The sequence below is a fragment of the Capronia epimyces genome (assembly GCF_000585565.1).
Source record: "Capronia epimyces CBS 606.96 chromosome Unknown aczIQ-supercont1.1, whole genome shotgun sequence".
NCBI classification, from domain to species: Eukaryota; Fungi; Ascomycota; class Eurotiomycetes; order Chaetothyriales; family Herpotrichiellaceae; genus Capronia; species Capronia epimyces.
In genome coordinates this window covers 1,398,854-1,417,558 of record NW_006912904.1, presented here as the reverse complement: position 1 = coordinate 1,417,558, position 18,705 = coordinate 1,398,854, and the positions used below count along the sequence as shown (strand labels likewise).

General features: G+C 52.6%; 8 protein-coding genes across 8 annotated transcripts; 3 read left to right on the top strand and 5 right to left on the bottom strand.

The window, feature by feature from the left end:
* Positions 1-90: 90 nt before the first annotated feature.
* Positions 91-1,236, bottom strand: A1O3_00533 (uncharacterized protein; the record flags this gene model as incomplete). Its single annotated transcript, XM_007730683.1, has 1 exon — positions 91-1,236. One exon carries the CDS (start codon positions 1,234-1,236, stop codon positions 91-93), a length of 1,146 nt encoding a protein of 381 aa, XP_007728873.1.
* Positions 1,237-2,102: 866 nt separating this feature from the next.
* Positions 2,103-3,424, bottom strand: A1O3_00532 (uncharacterized protein; the record flags this gene model as incomplete). The annotated part of the gene is made up of 2 exons (XM_007730682.1): positions 2,103-2,837; positions 3,314-3,424. The coding sequence occupies 2 exons, from the start codon at positions 3,422-3,424 to the stop codon at positions 2,103-2,105; spliced, it is 846 nt and encodes a 281-aa protein (XP_007728872.1).
* An 856-nt stretch (positions 3,425-4,280) lies between these two features.
* On the top strand, positions 4,281-6,245 carry A1O3_00531 (uncharacterized protein; the record flags this gene model as incomplete). Its single annotated transcript, XM_007730681.1, has 1 exon — positions 4,281-6,245. One exon carries the CDS (start codon positions 4,281-4,283, stop codon positions 6,243-6,245), a length of 1,965 nt encoding a protein of 654 aa, XP_007728871.1.
* A 774-nt stretch (positions 6,246-7,019) lies between these two features.
* A1O3_00530 (protein SEY1) lies at positions 7,020-9,839 on the bottom strand (the record flags this gene model as incomplete). The annotated part of the gene is made up of 3 exons (XM_007730680.1): positions 7,020-7,315; positions 7,407-9,583; positions 9,643-9,839. The coding sequence occupies 3 exons, from the start codon at positions 9,837-9,839 to the stop codon at positions 7,020-7,022; spliced, it is 2,670 nt and encodes an 889-aa protein (XP_007728870.1).
* Positions 9,840-10,953: 1,114 nt separating this feature from the next.
* On the top strand, positions 10,954-11,523 carry A1O3_00529 (uncharacterized protein; the record flags this gene model as incomplete). Its single annotated transcript, XM_007730679.1, has 1 exon — positions 10,954-11,523. The coding sequence occupies one exon, from the start codon at positions 10,954-10,956 to the stop codon at positions 11,521-11,523; it is 570 nt and encodes a 189-aa protein (XP_007728869.1).
* Positions 11,524-12,246: 723 nt separating this feature from the next.
* On the bottom strand, positions 12,247-12,617 carry A1O3_00528 (NADH dehydrogenase (ubiquinone) 1 alpha subcomplex 8; the record flags this gene model as incomplete). The annotated part of the gene is made up of 2 exons (XM_007730678.1): positions 12,247-12,547; positions 12,598-12,617. 2 exons carry the CDS (start codon positions 12,615-12,617, stop codon positions 12,247-12,249), a joined length of 321 nt encoding a protein of 106 aa, XP_007728868.1.
* Positions 12,618-13,828: 1,211 nt separating this feature from the next.
* On the bottom strand, positions 13,829-16,243 carry A1O3_00527 (uncharacterized protein; the record flags this gene model as incomplete). The annotated part of the gene is made up of 1 exon (XM_007730677.1): positions 13,829-16,243. One exon carries the CDS (start codon positions 16,241-16,243, stop codon positions 13,829-13,831), a length of 2,415 nt encoding a protein of 804 aa, XP_007728867.1.
* A 710-nt stretch (positions 16,244-16,953) lies between these two features.
* A1O3_00526 (acetate kinase) lies at positions 16,954-18,339 on the top strand (the record flags this gene model as incomplete). Its single annotated transcript, XM_007730676.1, has 3 exons — positions 16,954-17,345; positions 17,398-18,214; positions 18,277-18,339. The coding sequence occupies 3 exons, from the start codon at positions 16,954-16,956 to the stop codon at positions 18,337-18,339; spliced, it is 1,272 nt and encodes a 423-aa protein (XP_007728866.1).
* Positions 18,340-18,705: the final 366 nt, after the last annotated feature.

The window sequence follows — 18,705 nt, the reverse complement described above, 5'->3', positions numbered from 1 at the left end:
TAGTATGTAGATAGCACCCAAACTAGCCTTCTGGTTAAAGCACAAGGCTGGGAATGCCTATAAGTTTGACAGACCTATCCTACTCCTGACCTATCTCTGAACCTGTACCGCCCATGAATGATGGTATTTATGAATCACCAACACATCCGGGTCGGTCCACCGTCCAGCATTCGAATGCGGCTGCTCGCACGCAAACGCCGTGACCGGCAACACCACCAGGCCGCCTATCGCCTTGGGCTCCGTCAACCCCGTCAAATCGGCGTGTCCGACACTCGCTCCCTCTGGCCTTGATTGGGGGTTGTCTTTACTTGTCCCCTCTGGCCTTGATTGGAGGTTATCTTTACTTGTCGGCGTCAGGGCCAGGTTCAGGTCCGGGTTCGGGTTCGTCTTCGTCTTCTCGTCGACCCTGAGCCTGAGGGTCAGGGCGCGGAACAGAGCACGCGTGAAGGCTCGAGGCCCAGTGAGGTCCATGACGAGGGATTCGGTGAGGCTCCCGGCGAGGCTCCCGGCATGCCGAGGCTCTATGGGGGTTCGATCGAGGTCGAGTTCAACTTCCTCTTCCTCTCCCTTCTTGTCTTTTCCGGCCGGTGTCGGTGTGTTCGAGTTCAGATTATGCGCAATCTCCTGGATCACCGCCCACAGCAGCTGGCTTCTCGGCTTCGCAGCGATGGTCCACGTCGCGAATTGCATATCGTCCGGAAACCGCTGGCGTTCTTCAAGTCTCTGGTGGCTGTCGTAGTCGATTTCGTAGTCGATTTCGTTTTCGACGGCAATCTTGATCTTGTCATATTCCACCCCTACCAACAGCTCGACACCGTAAGGCTCAGGTCCCGCCGTCCAGTCGACAGGCCACTCGTCCACTCCCTTGACACACTCGGCATCCAGATCCGCGTAGACGCCGCCCTCAATGTACAGGACAAGGTATCTCAACAGGTCGGCCTGCAGGATCGGAACGGCAGCCGCCGTGGTCCAGGCGAGCATGATGTCCGCGTGCGCGTGGAATTCCCGCACCACAAACTCCCGGGCCGAGTCGTTGTCGAGCAGCCGTCGAGTCCAGCCTGGATTGTGCGTCGTCCAGCTCGCCGTCAGATGTGCATGTTGGCTTTGCACCGTGCCAATGGCCGTGTCACTGTCCGGGCCCGCGTCGGCTGGTTGGAGCCAGATCTGCCAGATCTTGTGAGGGATTGGTGGTGGTGGTGGTGGTGGTGCTGCTGCTGCAGATTCAGATCGACTCATTCTCGACATGGATTCCGAATGCTAATGAATGATCCGAGAGGGAATGGATTTGGAATTGGTTACACAGCAAAGAGATTGGAACGTTGCCTGATTCGGGGTTGGGGGCATGTTGCTGGCGCTATATCTACATGTATATATATGGCCAGGTGCCCGATTACATACTATTGCTTGCGCACTGCTTCGACCTAACATTTAGGCCACCGAACAGGCAACCATGCAATGCAACGCAGTCTAATCATATGTAGTAATGTAATGCGGAAATACTTATCGCATACTACCAAGTAGGATGATGCAAGGAAGGACGGTCGAGTCTTCCTCTTTCTTTACCTCCCACGACGCCTTGTAACGACTACCTCGTAGCACAATGACACGCCTGACCATGACACTCTGTGACTCTAGTGAGTGAGCTGACTCTATTTACGAATGACGTGAAATGAAGCCCCAGTTGGTACAATCAGCGCCGAAAAAGCCGCCATCGAGTTGAGCAAATTCGCAAATGGCGCAACCATCGGCAGGAAAAGCAGATGCAGAGCCATAGATCGATACGGTACGTTGGCATCATAATCCTGTTCGCAGAATTGCAACTTGAATCAATAAACATTCGCTGTTCACACCGCCAGTACTGGTGCTGGTACTAAGGTCGGAGTAGATACAAAGTCTTACCTGGAGAGCGAGCGAAAGAGCCATGGCAGTCAGAGAGATACTGTGTTCTACGAACACAGCATACCAAAGCCAATTCGGAACTCGTAAAGCCCAATGCCAATCGAGAAATAGAACAGATAGCGCCCTTGGTAATGGGAGAAAAAATCAGCCGCCCACACACAGATGTATAATAACCTCACCCTCGACATCCCAATCAATTGAACTTACAAGACAACCTCCAGAGACTGCCATGCCCAGAGCGCGACAAAAGCGACAGCCAACCGTGTGTGTACCGTCAAGATTCCCGTGGCCCAACGCCGGCGTTGTTGCCAGAAATCCCAGAGATTGGTCGGCGATTGTTCTCTCGCAATGGCGGGAATCCAACCGAATCGGAATCCCAGACGATCGGCTTGCAGTGCGAACCAATAATCCTCGGTCAGATTGTCTGTTTCCCAGGTGACTGCATTCTCGACTTCCCCATTGATCAAGAGGTATGCACCGTGCATACCAAAGACTGGGCGGTGGACATGATTGAACTGAAATTGATATCGGCCAAAGTCGTCCAATGTACGCACACAGTCGGCGTACGTGGTCAGAATGTTCTTCCAATAGTGGCGGGCGTTGTATAGGATGACTCCTTGGGCAATCGAGGCCTTGCCGTCAGTCTCAACGGTCTCCAGGCACGCGCGGAGGGCGAAGTGGTCGAGCATAGTCTCCTCGTCAACGTGGAGGATCCAGTCCTGGGCAGTCAAGGTCTGTTTCTGACGGAACCACTCCAATGCGCGTGCTTTGTATTTGGCCTTTCGCGGGGCGAACTTCGATGGCACACCGTGGACTTGAGCGAGGCCTTTGAGATGTTGCAGACCAGACACCGCATCTTCTTCTGTGACTATATGGAATTCTAAACGTCCATCAATGCTTTTCAGGTCTGGAAGTGCCCTTGAAGTGTGGTTGATCGCCTGAGAGTTCAATTGTTTCTCAGAAAAGATGGCTCGACGGTTGGAAGTTGGAAGTCGGAACTGATTAAGCCTTGTAACTTACCTCGATGTTCCTGCCTCTCGTAACCATACAAATCATGAGACGAGTATATTTGCGAAGAGCATTCTGAGCCAGACTGCTGCGCTGGATTGTTTTGAATGGCAAAAGGGCACAGAAGATACTGTACCAGCCCAGGATGCGACCCGGCACTAAGATGGACAAGACGATACATATGTCCCTGTTGAAAGGCTTGTTTGATTGATGCTGGAGGCCCCCAAACGCTGTGCAAAGGGAGAGTTCAGCATAGAAAAGCAAGGAAGCGATGGAGAGGAGAAGAGCTTGACGATATTTCAGCAGCTTCCACGTTTGACGTGTGTTGAAAGGGCGGAGAGCCGCCATGCAGTGGGAGCTGTCTCTGTGTCTGTGATCAAGGTCGGACCAACCTACGGATACTAACCTTTATGTCAAATGGACGCGACAATGCGCCAAAGCTCCGACTCGACACTGACGCTGCGATGTTCTTGAACATGCGTTGAAGTCTCTCATAATTCACTTGTGGTTGGGCCATTGTGTAACCGGTCAGGAAGGTCAGGAAGGTCAGGAAGCGCAGGCGCAGGCTAAGGCGCAGGCTGAAGAAGAGAGTTGCCTGCGCTCCAGTACAGTAGTACAGTAGTACAGTAGTACAGTAGTACAGTAGTACAGTAGTACAGTACATCAGCCTCAGCCTAAGCCTCCGGAGCCTCCTCAGGTCTCCCTCGTTCTCTCTCTTCCCTGTTCCCCGTGGGGTCTGCTCGACACACAACGGCGATCATCCACCGGTCGAAAGTCGCACTACGGACACCCCCCCTCCCTTATCCCTCATCCCTCATCGTCTACCGCCCATGGCCCTTGGCCCTCATCGTGGTCCCCTCCTCCTGATTGTGCCCAAGTACAGTACCATGTTGGCATGTTCCGCCCCCTGCCAGAGAGGCTTAGGCTTAGGGGCTTCCAGATTCCTCCCCAGCAGGGCGCAGGGCGCAGGTGGCATTTGCCTTGCATGATGCACCTAAGTTCTCGCCCTCCAAGTGGTTTCTTTCATGATCAAATGCTATGCACTGACAAGTTCCTTTTAGTAAAGTCGTCCATAAACCGGTGCTTTTAAGCCCAGTCCGAAGCTGTGCTCGAGACTCCTCTTGTCTTCAATCCATCCATGCTTTCGAAGTTTCTTACCACTGCAGGTCCTGAAGATGCATCCCCTTCTCGTGACAGCGCTCGGTAGCCTTGCCATGCTTCAGTCCGTCTATGCCTTCCCAGTCACGACACGGCAAACTGTGGGCCAGAGTCCCCTGACCAGCTCGCCAGAAGTATGGGCGTCGGTAGTGGCAAACGTGACCCCTCTCATGGCCTTGGTGGGGGAGAGGCATGCTAAGGAATATCTACGAACCATGTCTGGAAAAAGGCAGCTATTGAACCTAGCAGTGGCGCCACTGGGCATCCTCGCCATCCTAGTCAGCGCAGTCAGGCTCTGCGGCTTTCCCTTTCTTCGCCGGCTGATTGGCCGTGAAGACGAAAAGAGAAATGAGGCAATGGTGGAACTGACACCGGTCAGCCTGTCTCAAGCAACTCCAATCTACGTGGACGGGCGCATCGAGATCGAGCCCAACGTGGTCAAGGATGCCGCCTTCATTTGCTGTCACCGACGGCTGAAGGAGGATGCCGCCGCCGCGTTGAGGGCCTTTCGGTCACTCTGGCTTCGTCGAAAGGATCATCCTGGCGACCAGGACCATGAGATTGTGCTGTCACTGCGCAACCTCCATAACCTGCCACTGAAAGAAACAGCCACCTTGATCGAAAATCTGGAGGATGCGGGAAAAGATCAACTCCCCAACCGGTGGGATGCTGTTGCGGCTGACGCCACAATCTCGTTTCGGACAACGGGTGTATCTCCTGCTGCTACCCTAGCATCCGGCAGGACATCAATGAGTCGCTTGATGGACGTCTTGGTGGCCACAGGGCTGACCGTCACAGTCATCGGGATCCAGATCGCCGGCTATGCCTCTGGCCGGGAAAACGGCACTTACACCCAAGCCCTGGCCATGGGGCTTGCAGGCTATTTCGGTGTGGTGACATCGACGATCGCACTCCTTCTGCTATTGCAATCAGAAGTCGTGCTGCAAACCGAGCCGCTTCCCCCGCTCTTTCGGGATGGACAGTGGACTGTCAGCAATGCCACCCATTCCGAGTGGCGACCCATCCAGGCGTTGAAGGTCGATGGGATTGTTTCTGCTTTGCCGGCAAGACATGCTCCTCATCAATCTCGTGCCCGAGATGTCAGGGTCGCTGTGTGTGCGCTCGGTCTTGTCGCTTCTTATGTGATTTACTATCTGGGTATCAGAGTTGCTCCTTGGTGGGTGGCCCTGGACAACATGATGGTCCTTTGGCTGGCAGCAGCCTACAGAGCCTTCACAACGCAAAGCACATACCGCTCCTCAAACGAGCCACAAGCCGCAGAAAGCTGGACAGCCATCCCAGGCAAGACAGTCTCAGACACGGTTGACCGAACGATTGAATCCTCGGAGATCCGCCCGTCCGGGCACTGTTTTCTCATCTTTTGCAGTCCGACTCGCATCAGTCCCATGTCATGGTCGTCAGCTCAAGACATTCTCAAGGTAAGTATCGAGCTCACCCATCAGAAAAGCCTCGGTTATGGCTGGAAGTCTCCAAGCGAAGCAGTGCACAGTAAGACATGGGGATTCGTTGTTCGTTTCGAGCTGGTCGTCTACATCCCAGGTTACGTCTTCAGGTGTCGAGATTCGATTGATCTTGCCGTGGAACTTCATTTCACCTTTGATCACCTCACGTGGACGGTTCTGAAACTGCTGCACACCTGTCTCGACCAACGCGGCTCATTATCGACATATACAAGTCCCACCGATGTTCAAGACAAAGTCTCGGCAACGTTGGATGGCGAAAATGTGATAGTCAGCTATGCCGAAGAGCCCCAGACGTTGCGGGCATTTTTGAAGCCTTTCAGCGGCCGATCGTTGGACCAGGCCCTCCTACTCCCAGCAATCCAGGTGTGCTCCATTTATGAGCGATTCTACTACACGTCGTCCAAGTCCACCGGGATGCAGACTTTACAGGCCCGCCACGTCGACCAACTGGCCTTGAGTGCCTCTCAGGACCAACTCCGAGGTTTACAAGAGGAGCTTGAAGACCAAGGCGTCTGGAACTCGTTCATGGCACCGCTGGCCGAGGTTGGTCCGAAGCCAAAGCGTATCGTAATGACCGCGCCAGAGGATCACTATGCTCATAGTAACCGGCGATGGGCCGATCTGACCGGTGCAATTGATGGCGAAGAAAGAGCCGAGGGAGCAACTGCAGGAGCAGTCGAAGGTTCCGGCTCATAATACTACATGTAGTTTGTGAAGCTTACCTGCCGGGCACGGACTGGGAAGACGAGCTCTGGAAGCGAGTGCTCTTTTCGACATGATGATACAATAACAAGGCTGAATTCCGAATGTCTTGGCTCGTGTCTGACTTGGATAGGCATCAGGGCCTAAAGCCCCGCGTCTTACGTACATACATGTACATGTAGCTAGGTAGGTACTCGTGCTAAGTCTCTACACATAGTACTTGGGAATGTGGAATGTGCAATCGTGCGGCATGCTGCTGCTAACTGGCCGTGTGAGTAGGCGAGTCTAAGTAGGGGTAAAGGACGGAAGGGGGTGCAATGATAGTGATAGTGGTAGTGGTAGTGATAGTGACATGGGCAGTAAGAGTGGCAATAGTAGCAGTGGCAATGGCAATAGCAGTGGCAGCAGATTTATGCAAGACTTTCTATTTCCAAGCTTCTTCTTCTGCCTGGGGTCCAATCTCATCTCATCTCAACTCATCCCATGCCATCTCAACTCATCTCAGACCAGACCAGGCCAGGCCACACATTGTCATCCCGAACAAGACGAGACAAGGACGATCAGCCAGCCTCCTTAGCACTCAGCCTCCCTCATGTTTGCTTTCGCTCGCCCTCCCACCAGACAACACAACTCCTTCCATGCGCGTATGCAAAGAATGCGGCAATTTTTCTCTTCATCACAGGTCGTGTCGCTAAGAATGATGGACAAAACACTTTCTAGCTTCTCCCTTCTCGCTCGTGCACTGCCGCCGCTGCTGCTCTGGCAATGCTAAATCTCATCAACATCTTCGTCGTCATCGGCGTCGTCAGTCTTGACTCTGGCGGGCCTGGACGAGCTCATGCTCTTCATCTCGTATTCCTCGTGGCCCGTCATGGCCATGGCCTGGCGCGCCCGGGGACTCTCCTCCAAGAACTCTCGTAACCGTTTCTTGCCTTCTTCAAGAGCTTGCTGGGACGCTGCGTTGGCCATCTTGAGCATCGGGCCCCACAGATTCAGTGTATAGGTGACGTAGGCGCCGATGGCAAGAATGATCAGAAACATGAAATAGACCGGGTTTCGGAGGACTAGAGACGATATAGGTTAGCAACTTTCCTTTTTCTCTTGCTCCATTTGGTTTCCAGGGCTTGGGCCCTGCTTCGTTACAATTGTACTTACCGGCTACAATCTCATTCCAGCCCAGCGCCAGTAACAGGCCGTAGAAATATAACGGCACCTGGGTCATTCCACCAATCGCACTACGTTTGGCTTCCACGTAGACACCGTCGGCAGCCTTCTTGAATCGAACAGTCAGGTCTTGACGCTTGGCTTCGTTGAGAATCGTGGTTTCTTCCTCCAAACTCTTCCCCTCATCCTCATCCACGCCACCGATGGGAGTCAAATCTTCTTCGTCCGCAGCAGTGGCTGTGGCAGGCGTGGGTCCAATCCATCGATCAAGAGGTGGAGGTGCTCCGGTTTCCGAAAGCCGGAAACGAGCCAGAAGTGGTATCAGCGTCAAAGTGCTTTCTCGGGCTTTAGTGTAGATGCCTTCGATGTCGTCTGTCGGACGCCATATCCGAGGCACACCCGCTTCGTCGTATCTGAATTTATCCTCGAAATTCTCTCGAAGTTTCAGCAAGAGATTACCTTCCATCATTTCTTCGTCGATCTTGGAACGTAACACGCCCCAGGACTTCCTCCGAAGTCGCCATATACCAACATCGACTTCGTCGGCACTGGCGTCGAACGAAGCGGCGCGGTCGGCAAATCGTTTCTCAGCTTCCTGGACCGTAGAAGTGAACAAAGCCCAAATGCGGTCCCAGGTTTCTCTTTCTGAGGGCCTGTCTCCATTTTCAGGAGCTGCGGAACCACCGCGGCCGGACCCCAATGCATTGAACTCCAGGCCAACACTGTCGTTGAGTTTGCTCCGGACCCATCTCTCCACCCTCGTGGCTAGTCGGCGCATCTCATCACGACGCAATTGTCCAGAGACCTTGTCGAGATCCTTCCGGTACAGCGTCATTTCCTGCTTGTAGTTGGACCATGGCAAGCCCTCGATAACAGCCTCTTTGGCATGAGATTCGAATCTGTGAATGGCAGACTCCTTTTGCTCTTTCACAATTTCGGCAAAGTCATACGACGCTCCTTTTTTTTGTCCAGCCTTGACGGCGGCACTGACGGCATCGGAAAATTGTTGCACGCCATCCTTGTGTGCGGCAGTCAGTTGACTGGCAAAGAGTGCCTTGAGTCGCGTATCGATCTTACTTTCCAGCTCGGTTCGTTTCCGCTGATAGACGCCTTTGTGATACCTGCTCGCTTCCGTCTCGAAGTTTCTAATCGCTTCGAGTCTGGCAGCTTTTGTTGCGGCGCCGAGACCAGCAATGACCTCGGGTTTACCCATCCTGGTGGCCTCCGCTTGTTGGGTCTCCAAGGGACTTATGGCAACATCAAACCCGACAATCACCTCTCTCATGATTTCGTCGCATCGGAACTGTGCCAAAAGTTCTTGCTGGGTCGGTAGGTCGAGATCTTTGTTGTTGACTATTTGATCCCAAATGCCCTCTGCGTAGTGAGAGAAGCCATCTGCAGGGATTCTTCGATGATATTCTGATAGAAAAATGCCACCTTCGAATTCGCCTAGTAGGGCATCCCGGCGTGGGTCGCGGCGACCCTCATTGAAACGCGTCGCCATCTTCGCAACCTCTGCCTTGAATTGTTCTGGTTGATACAATTTGTGTGGCAGAGCTGTGAAGGCAAAATCAAAATAGTCGTCGATGCTACTCTTTTCCAAGCCAGGTGGTTTCGACAGGCTCGACCAGATGCGCCCCAGATCCTGCATCAGAGTATTCCGCAGATTCTGCAGAGGGGTGGTTCCCAGGAAATCTCGAATGACAAAATACAGCAGGCTGCGGGAGGTTGACTTTCTATCCTTAAGGAAAAGTTGTAGATTGACCTCGAACACGGTTTTGAGCAAGCCCATATTGGCGCCTTGGTACAGGCCGACTTGATGCTCCCAGATATTGACCATCAACACTTCGCTGGTCGCCAGTGCGAACAGGGAGCTTTTTCGTTCAAAATCTTGGTCCTCGCCTCTTTCGCGGCCATCTGTACCCTCGACATCCATGACTAAGATGTTGGCTGCCATTTTGGTCGAGGCTGATTTGTTCTTGGCCAGCCAGATTCCCTTTGTAGTCTGACGTCTTTCTGATTCGGACATGACGGAAAAATCGGTACTGAAGAGAGCATTTAGAAGTGTGGACTTGCCGGTCGACTGCGAACCGAAAACGGAGATGAGGTGGTAATTGAACCCGGCGTGGGAAACTCCGGAGTAATTGAGATACTTTGCAAGGTCGGGACTGAGACAGTCAGCAAAAGGTGTCTGTAAGGTCCACTCAATCACCAGCGTGATGCGCACTTGAACTCTTTGTCCTCATCAATCACCTGCACCCCATTCTCAAAGTTCGCGTCCCCGTTTTGCCCGACAGAGGCAAAGTGGCCATTGACCGCCATCTTGTCCGGGGCGGTATAGGCTCGACTCCCAGCAAACGGTCTGGCTGCCGAGGCGGTTGAGGAGACTCGCGATTCCGACGGAGAGAGAGTCGTGTTCGCCATGACGACGGTCGGACGAGACGATATGTACACGGGCAGGACCCCTGCCGGAAACAGCCACGGGAGGTGCTAATGTGGCATCGAATGGAATAAAAAGCCGTCACCTGGACACTGGTGGCCACTGCAGGGGACGTGGACGAAGGGGGGCGGTGATCTAGGATGGGTGGGTGGAATAATGAGCTCGAGGGTTAGGGGAGAGAGGAATCTCCGACCAGTAGAAGGGTAGTGGTGATGGTGGTGGTGTTGGGTGACTTGTCGTTCCGTTCGTATTGATGGTCGCAGGGGGTGGTGCTCTTAACCTGCTTTCGCGCTGCTCGGCTGACCTTCTCTGCCCGACACGCCGACACAGTGATAGTTAAGTAGCACAGGCCCGGAGGACGATCCGGGCCCTTAGCCTAGGAGTCGTACTCCAGTTTCCACCTGTGGGGTGCTACAGTTGGCGACCTGTTTTGAGTGCCAGCCAGGTGCCAGCCTCGTACCCTGAAGTGTCTCTGACAGAAGGCGCCCGCTAGGTGGCGAGAGGTGTCATTCACGACAGCATGATCTCTGCTATGTCTCTCCCAGACAGCTGGTATGAATATGCACCCTTCGGAGGAGGGGTGATGGGCAGTGCCGTCCAACCTTTGCTTGTGATACATTATTAGCACCACTTGGGCCTGAAGAGACAACCTTGTAAGCGGTCATCTTATGAGCGTTGTAGCGAGCAATACTGATGCCTCAATAGTCGTTCATCTATCACGCTTGCTCCACCCTCGTCGTCGCTGGTTTCTGTTTATGCTAGACTGACATTCTAGCAGAGAAGCGGTGCTGCTCCCACTGGCAACCCAGTGAGAAGGGCGCCAAATCGGGGGCAACAGTGTTGTTCATTGATGCAACATGACATGGACGGCACTGGCGAAATAATTCTCGTCATCTACAAGCACATTTATCGCTTCCCACGTTGGTGCCTTTGTTTGCGGCTTGTTCCATTTTCTCAAAGTCAGAGCTCAGGAAACTACATCACCACAGCACAGCCAGGCTTGACACAGGCGTTCCAAGAGTGCCGCTGCACATCCACAGCACCAAACCTTCCCACCTAGTATTCACCAACAGCTTCTTCAGGTGGCATAGTTGAACCATGGCTCCGACCAAGAAGAAGAGAAGTCGTCACAAGTGTCCTAGTCCTCTGCCTCTAAAGACTGTCGACTGCTCCCGTTGTGGAGCGCCCATCATCATTCCCAAGCAGTGCAAGCACGGCAAGAAATTGATCAACTGTCAAGGCACCGATTGCTGTACGGCTCACGTCACGGACCACAACAATCAATGCCATTCTCAGATCACCAATCCAAGAGTTGAAGACACCTCTGAGGAGACCAAAACACATGACAAAGAGCACAAACAGCGGAAACTCTTGAGCCTCCTCGTGATGCAAGAGATCAAAAATGTGGAAAGAATGAGAGGCAAAGAGATGAGGTATCTGAATGGGGTTCCCAAGGCCGAGTTTCTCCGAAATCTGAAGACAATGGATCTGGAGCAGGCAAGAGTGGTGGCTCAGAAGTTAAAGGAGGTTGGAGAGGGTATCATCGATTTGGATACGGCCATGTATGACGATGAAGATTCTGGTTCTGATAATGACCCATGCCAGACACCGCCCGAAGAAAATGAAGCCTGGGGGAATCCTGGGGAAGATGATGCACGGTGCTGGTGAGAAATGACAGTGTGCCCAGAGTAATGGATAATCATTCCTGGTCACGATATTCTGTGTTCCGGTCACAATGCTGGTGTTACAGACGTAGCCGTTTGAAAGGATTTGCATTTTAATAGGCCTGTTTGACACGACCTCGTCATTTTCAAGCCGCCAGCCTCACCACAGACGGTTGTGTCGAGAATATGTACAATGTGCCTGACCTATTCGACCATGCCATAATAGGTCCACGGTGCCTTCAGGATGATAGCAAAGCCCTAGAGCACCGATAAAGACCAAGTCTCATTGCATCCGGCTCCAGGTCGAGCATGGCAAATCTGTGCAATGCACATCATGCAGTATATAGTCATGAGGGTTGGCTCGCTCCGTCCTTTCTGATTCCCACGTCCTTCTCCCACGGATAGACCACGATTCTAGAGTCGGCGAAGAGCTGTTTATCTCTGAGATGAATGGGTGTCTGCCCCTGGGGGGTGTCGGGAATGGTCTTTTCTAGGCCCTAGTTGACATAAGAATCGTCAGCCATCCACTCCAAAGTTGAGCTCTGTCCGCATTGAAATCAACCGGACCATGACCTACAATCTTCTGGAACACGCATCTATTTAGCACCCGTTCGGGCCGTCGACACTGCCATAACTGGTGGTTATTGTTGTCCAGACACGTCCAGTGCGCCCGGAACTCCTCGAGGCAGTTCTTATTAATGTCGGCCAACCTGGAATAGGACTTGCATCAGCCGTCGGACCTCCACAGCGTCTTGAACGAGAATTGCTTCTCGCTCCATTGACCCAGGGCGTATACTGACACGCTTGCGGCACATCTCGTCACTTTCCTCCCTTCTTTCATGCAGTCCAGCTCTCCTCGCCCATAGGACTCGGTTTTGCACTGCATGTAATCGTCGTTGTAGGATCGGCATCGGTCGCCGATGAAGAAAGATGCGCTCAACAGGGGTGCGGAACTGGCTCCGATCTCTTTGACTTTAGGAATGTGGTCGGGCATAGGCGTCGTGTCGACGAAGGCATCGGTGGTGAATCTGCAGACGTGTCAGGCATTTGAGCTATTGCTCTCCAAAGGTCTCCATACCTCGCTTCTCGGTCCGCCATGGTTGCGAAGATTGGCCCACGCCGGATGAAGCAACTGGACCTGCAATACGAGAAGTAACGAACGGTGGAATGCCTCGTATGTCCGGATTGCAGACGATGGCCGCGGAGCTTCAATGCCAAGGCCTGATCGAGCTCGCCCTGTTGGGAAGGGCGTTGACGCCGCTATTAGCTTCCACCAATCAGCTTGAAGCGATATTTCATCCGTATAGCAACGCAAGGCTGAATCTGTTTTCTGCTAGCGATCCCCTCTCCCATCCCACATGAGATCATTCCAGGTTCAGCATCGAGCGGTAAGTCTGTTGATTTAGTATCTGTGTTCGTGGCGTTGTAAGGACAATTGCCGGACATGACACTCAATGATTAAGCTCCATTTGCAGTCCTGTCAAGATATCCCCCCGGGATCCCTGTCAAGTCCGAAAGCAACGACGCCGAGACTTGCGCCTTAGGGTCATAGCAGCAAAGAGATACAGCTATAGCAACACGGACAACTTCACGACAAAGAAGAAAGCTTCGATTAGGCATCATGGGCAACTCATCGTCAAAGCCAAACCAGTCCAAGCAAAAGATCGAGAAGGGCAGGTACCACACCCCCAATGAATTAAATTACTAATGCCAACGGGGGAAAGCCATCGAATCCGTGGAGCGACAGATCAACTATCGTCCATCCGAAGCAGACAGCCTGACCCGGGATCGAAAGTGCCTGCAACAAGCCAAGACTAATGGCTTCAAGGTCGTCTTGATTGACAAGTCAAAGACATGTAGTGAGAGCACGGAATGTCCGAGACACACGTACAAGAACAGATAATTGATATGGACATTAAATTTATCCTGGCGCTGACCCCTTCTGAGAGCATATCAAAATGCTTCCCAGACTTATCGTAATGACCTCACTACTGTCACCTTCAGCCGCACTTCTGAGTGATTCAATACTCTTGCTTCTTTACTCTAGCATGCTCAAAGTCTATTCTATTGTAAGTCGAAGTGCCCGGGCGTCATTTTGATACCCACTTAGACCTGCTATTGTATTACATACTACTACAGGATTTTCCTTTAGTCACTCTTTTAGTTCTAGCCCATTGTCTTGACGCAACGAATCCACGGTAACCCGCCTGGACTGAGAAGCATCAGCCTTCAGTGAGCGCGCTAGTGTCAATTTTGAAGTTCTCGATATCGTTGAGAAAGCTGGGATCTATGCAATGGCACGATTAGTATCAATTCTCCAGCATGTTCGACGGATTCTTACCATCCTTGTTCTCCATGATAAAATTTTGCACGTTCGTAATCATGCCCGTCAACTCGCTCGTCAGCTCGTGCATATGAAGTCTGACCCATTCGTTGTGCTTTGCTGCACCCTTGATTGCCTGGATGGCTACATGGTATCTGCTTGTTTCGTTAAGAAGCATCATGTTGAATGGTGTTGTCGTCGAGCCCTCCTCGTTGTAGCTGGCAATGGTTACCCGCTGCATGTTCGGCCGTCCAAACAACAGCCCTTTCAGCTCGACCGCATACCCGTGATAGTTGAAATGGATCGGTACGTCTGCAGTGAAGAGAGAATCGAACGCGTCATCAGTCAAGGCATGAGGATGACTACTGAATTGCCCCAGGATCATCAGGTCTGTGACATTGACGACTCGAACACGGAGATTTGGAACCTTCGTTCTCAACAAGTCTGCCGCAGCGACGACCTCGAAAGTCAGCTCGGCGCCAATTCCCACAAGAACGACATCCGGATTGAGGCCCTCATCCGTAGAGGCAAACTTCCATACCGACGCACCGGCGCAACAGTGGTTTTCTGCTTCGTCGGCGGATAGGAAGACAGCAGATGGTTGCTTGGAGCCGACCATCAGATTGACATAGTTCTTCGAATGGAGGCAATGGTCCATGGTGGAAAGAAAGGTGTTCGCGTCGGGCGGAAAGTATACCCTCGCAGCATCAGGCTTGAGATTCAACACTGCCCCGATGAAGCTTGGATTCTGATGTGAGAAGCCGTTGTGTTCTTGCCTTGTCCAGGTAGAAGTTTCGAGGTAGTTGATACTCGCAACATCCTTGCGCCAGGTCAACTCTCGGGCCATCTTACCGAACTTTGCAAACTGCACCATCATGGTGTGGATGATCCCTAAGAACGCCTCATAGCTTGGGAACAACGCAACCCGTCCTGTCAAAGTATAGCCTTGCATCCAGCCTTGACATTGGTGCTCCGAGAGGGTTTCGATAAGGCGGCCACCACGGGCATTCGAATACTGATCAACCTGGAAGTTTCTAGTGGTCGAGTTCAATACAACGTCAAGTTTGTTGGATTCGAACTCATCGGGGGAGAAGATACGGAACGTCTTGGGGTTGTCTTTGATCACTTGCTCCAGTAATTTTCCTACTGTCTGCATAGAACTCTCCGACGTTCCTTTCTTCACGGCAAATTTTCGCCAATCAATGGGCTTGACGCCCACGTAGGCATCGTATGCTTCTTTCTTCTGACCGAGACGTTGTTCAGGCTTCTCAGGGAACACGGACTTGATCTCGTCGATGACATCGCCGGATTCCTTGAACAGCTCGTTAGGCTTATAAGACTTCAACCATTCCTGGAGCTGCTTGAGCTCTTCTGGATCAGTCTTGGCCGCAGACAAGGGGACTTGGTGAGCTTTATAAGAGCCTTCGACAAACTGGCCATGGACCTTTTTTGGTCCTGTCCATCCTTTCGGGGTGCGCAGTATCAGTACAGGCCAACGGGGCTTCATGATAGGCTTTCCACTCCTGGCAGCGGTCTGGATACGTTTGATTTCTGAGATAGCCCATTCCATCGAGATCGAGAGATCTGCATCAATATCGTCCAGGTCATCGATTACTCTTGGCTGGTAGCCGTACCCCGTGAACAGCGCTGCCATTTCCTTATCGTCCATGCAGCCATAGATTGTTCTCTCACTGATCTTGAAACCGTTGACATGCACGATAGGCAGCACTGCGCCTGACTCTGCAGGATCAATGTACTTGTAGCCATGCCAAGCTGTCGCTGTAGGACCAGTTTCCGCCTCGCCGTCGCCGACAACGCAAGCTACAATCAAATCAGGATTGTCCATGACGGCGCCGAATGAGACAGCGAGCGCATAGCCGAGTTCTCCTCCTTCATGGATCGCTCCCGGGGTTTCAGCATTGATGTGACTGGGGAATCCTCCTGTTGTACTGAATCCACTGACCATGCGATGGAGACCTTTCGCATCTTGGGAGTACTGTGGATAAAACTTCGCCAGCGAGCCCTCCAACCATAGATTGGCGAGGAGAGCCGGAGCGCCGTGACCTGGTCCTACCACATAAAGCATGTCCAGATCATGGTTCTTGATCAGGAGGTTCAGGTGAGAGTATACTAAGGTGAGCCCAGGACATGTGCCCCAGTGGCCCAGTAACCTTGGCTTAATGTCTTCGAATGTGAGGTCTCGCTGAAGAAAGACGTTATCCTGCAAGAAGATCATGGCAGCTGCAATGTAGTTGGCCGCACGGCGGTATTTGGCCATAACCTCGTTGGATCCATCTGCCAACGCCGGCTTTTCGAGCTTGACCAGCAACTCGGACACATGGTCGGGGACATTGGATGGCGGCGGCGGAGGGTTAGGACGGTCGATCACTTCACCGGGCATGTTGAGACACGGAACTGGGATCTCTGCAGAGTATGGCGCTCGTGCCCTGAGATGGATCCTGATACCGTGCCTTGGGCGATCTAGGAGGGGTGATAAGTCGCGTCTTCTTGAGTTAGGAACGATGCCTGCGCAGTCAGCCAGATGCAGAGAAGAATCAGGTAGCAAAGGAAAGTGGTTGAAGGTAGACTACGCAGGGCAAACCGCAAGTGACACTATCTTATTCATCACTCATCATTCATCATTCCCAATCGCCTCCGCGGGGAGTCGGGATGTGGTGGGATACTGGTGACATTATGATGTCGTCGATTTCACGATTCTGTGATGCAATGCTGCTGGAGACGGATGTTGTCACTCGTCCAATAAGCCCAGCTTAGTACCCATGGTAGCTTCTGATTTCCTCATGCAACTTTCCACGACGAATAGATTCGAGCCCTCGATTGCATCTCCAGTGAGCGACTGTGCTACACGACGACTTGCCTTTTCGGCGGTGGTCTTGTCGGTGTTGTCCACAGGAACCCGGCGTGGTTGGTAAGTACATAGATGATGCAGTCCCTCATGCAGCGGTGGTCTGATACCCTGGACAGACTACAAGATAAGACTAGACCCCCCTCAAACACCAAACACGCCCCTCCGACAAACTGGCAATCAACCGCGTTTAGAAAAGGAGGAACACAGAAGGTAGAAATTGATATAGGGCCGGATCTCCTACAATGACCATCATCATCCTCTCCGTCAACGCCGGCAGTTCGTCGCTCAAAACAACCGTGTTCATCGAGGAAGATGATGCCGCAGGCAACCGGAGCCTGCGACGGTTGGGTAGCGCCGAGATCTCCGCCATCAATCAGCCTCCAGCCAAGTTCAAATACAAGCGAGGCTCCTTCAAGACCGACAGCGAGCTGGGCGACATCCACGACCACAACGGCGCCTTTGAACATATTCTCAATGCCTTCATCTCAGACGCCGAGATCCCTGAGGTGTCCAAGAAGGAAGACATCCAATATGCATGCCATCGTGTGGTGCAAGGAGGGCGATTCCGGGATGATCGCCTCTTGACGAAGGAGACATTTGATATAATCAACAAACTGTCGGATCTGGCACCATTGTATGGGCACTGTTGATTCCCAAGCTGTCCTCTAAAACTGACATTCGTGTAGACACAATGCCTCCGCGGTCTCCCTCATGGTTACCTGCCACCAACAACTTCCAAAGGTCATCAATGTCGCATGTTTCGACTCTGGTTTCCACCAGACCATGCCCGATTACGTCAAAAGCTATGCGATCGACCAGAAGATTGCCGAGGAAAAAGGACTGCGCAAATATGGCTTCCATGGACTCAGTTACAAGTACATAACAAGACGAATAGCCCAGCACCTGGGCAAACCACAATCTGAGACAAGCCTCATAGCTCTACATCTTGGGAGTGGTGCTTCCGCCTGCGCAATCAAGAACGGAGAGTCGATAGACACCACCATGGGTCTGACACCAGTGTCAGGTCTGCCTGGTGGTACCAGAACCGGAGATATTGATCCCAGCTTGGTCTTCCACTACACTTCGGACGCGAGTGCGCTCAGCCCCAACAGCACCAAAGATCTCCATATCTCGACGGCGGAAGAGATCCTGAACAAGCAATCCGGCTGGAAGGCGTTGACCGGAACCACGGACTTCTCGAAAATCGCGGACCCGAATGCGCCAGACACCCATAAACTGGCGTTCAACATTTTCGTCGACCGAATCTTGGGCTATGTCGGCAACTACTATGTGAAGCTGGACGGTAAAGTCGATGCGCTGGTCTTTGCTGGCGGCATCGGCGAGAAAAGTGCGTACCTGCGGGAGGTGGTGACCCAGAAGGTGGCCTGCCTGGGCTTTAGCCTCGACAAGGACAAAAACAACAACGCAGCCGAAGGGGGCGATGTGGTCGATATTGGAACTAGCGAGACGGTGCGGACCCTTGTCTGCGAGACAGACGAAGACGTGAGTTTTCCAAATCCCATCCAAGTTGGGGCGATCTCGTGGACTGACAGTAATCAATCTAGTACGAGATGGCGTGGAATACTGCTATGCATCCGGAGCGAGGGTCCAACCCGGCCACGTGGTAGCAGCCTACACGGAGTTCCGAGTGTTCAAGGATTAGATCACCATAGACCAAGCTTCAGCATAGACCGGACATACCTGACCAACGAGATATAATTTTTCCGAGGCTTGAACTCTATCTGATCTCACTTGTTCGCACCGGCGCCGCGGCGAAACTCAACCTCGTTAGGCATCCTACCGCCCCCTGCGACTGATTTGTCATTCAGAACGTGGCCAATCTGGTATGCAGAGCGAGAGACCAGTTCTGGTACTTGCTAACAGCAGGTGACTAATCAGACTCGACACGCGGGATGTTCAGTGATTCACACGTCGAGAACACTTCACTGTGGCTGTTCCTCTTCCTGACCAGGGCAACGCACCGTCATTCAGGA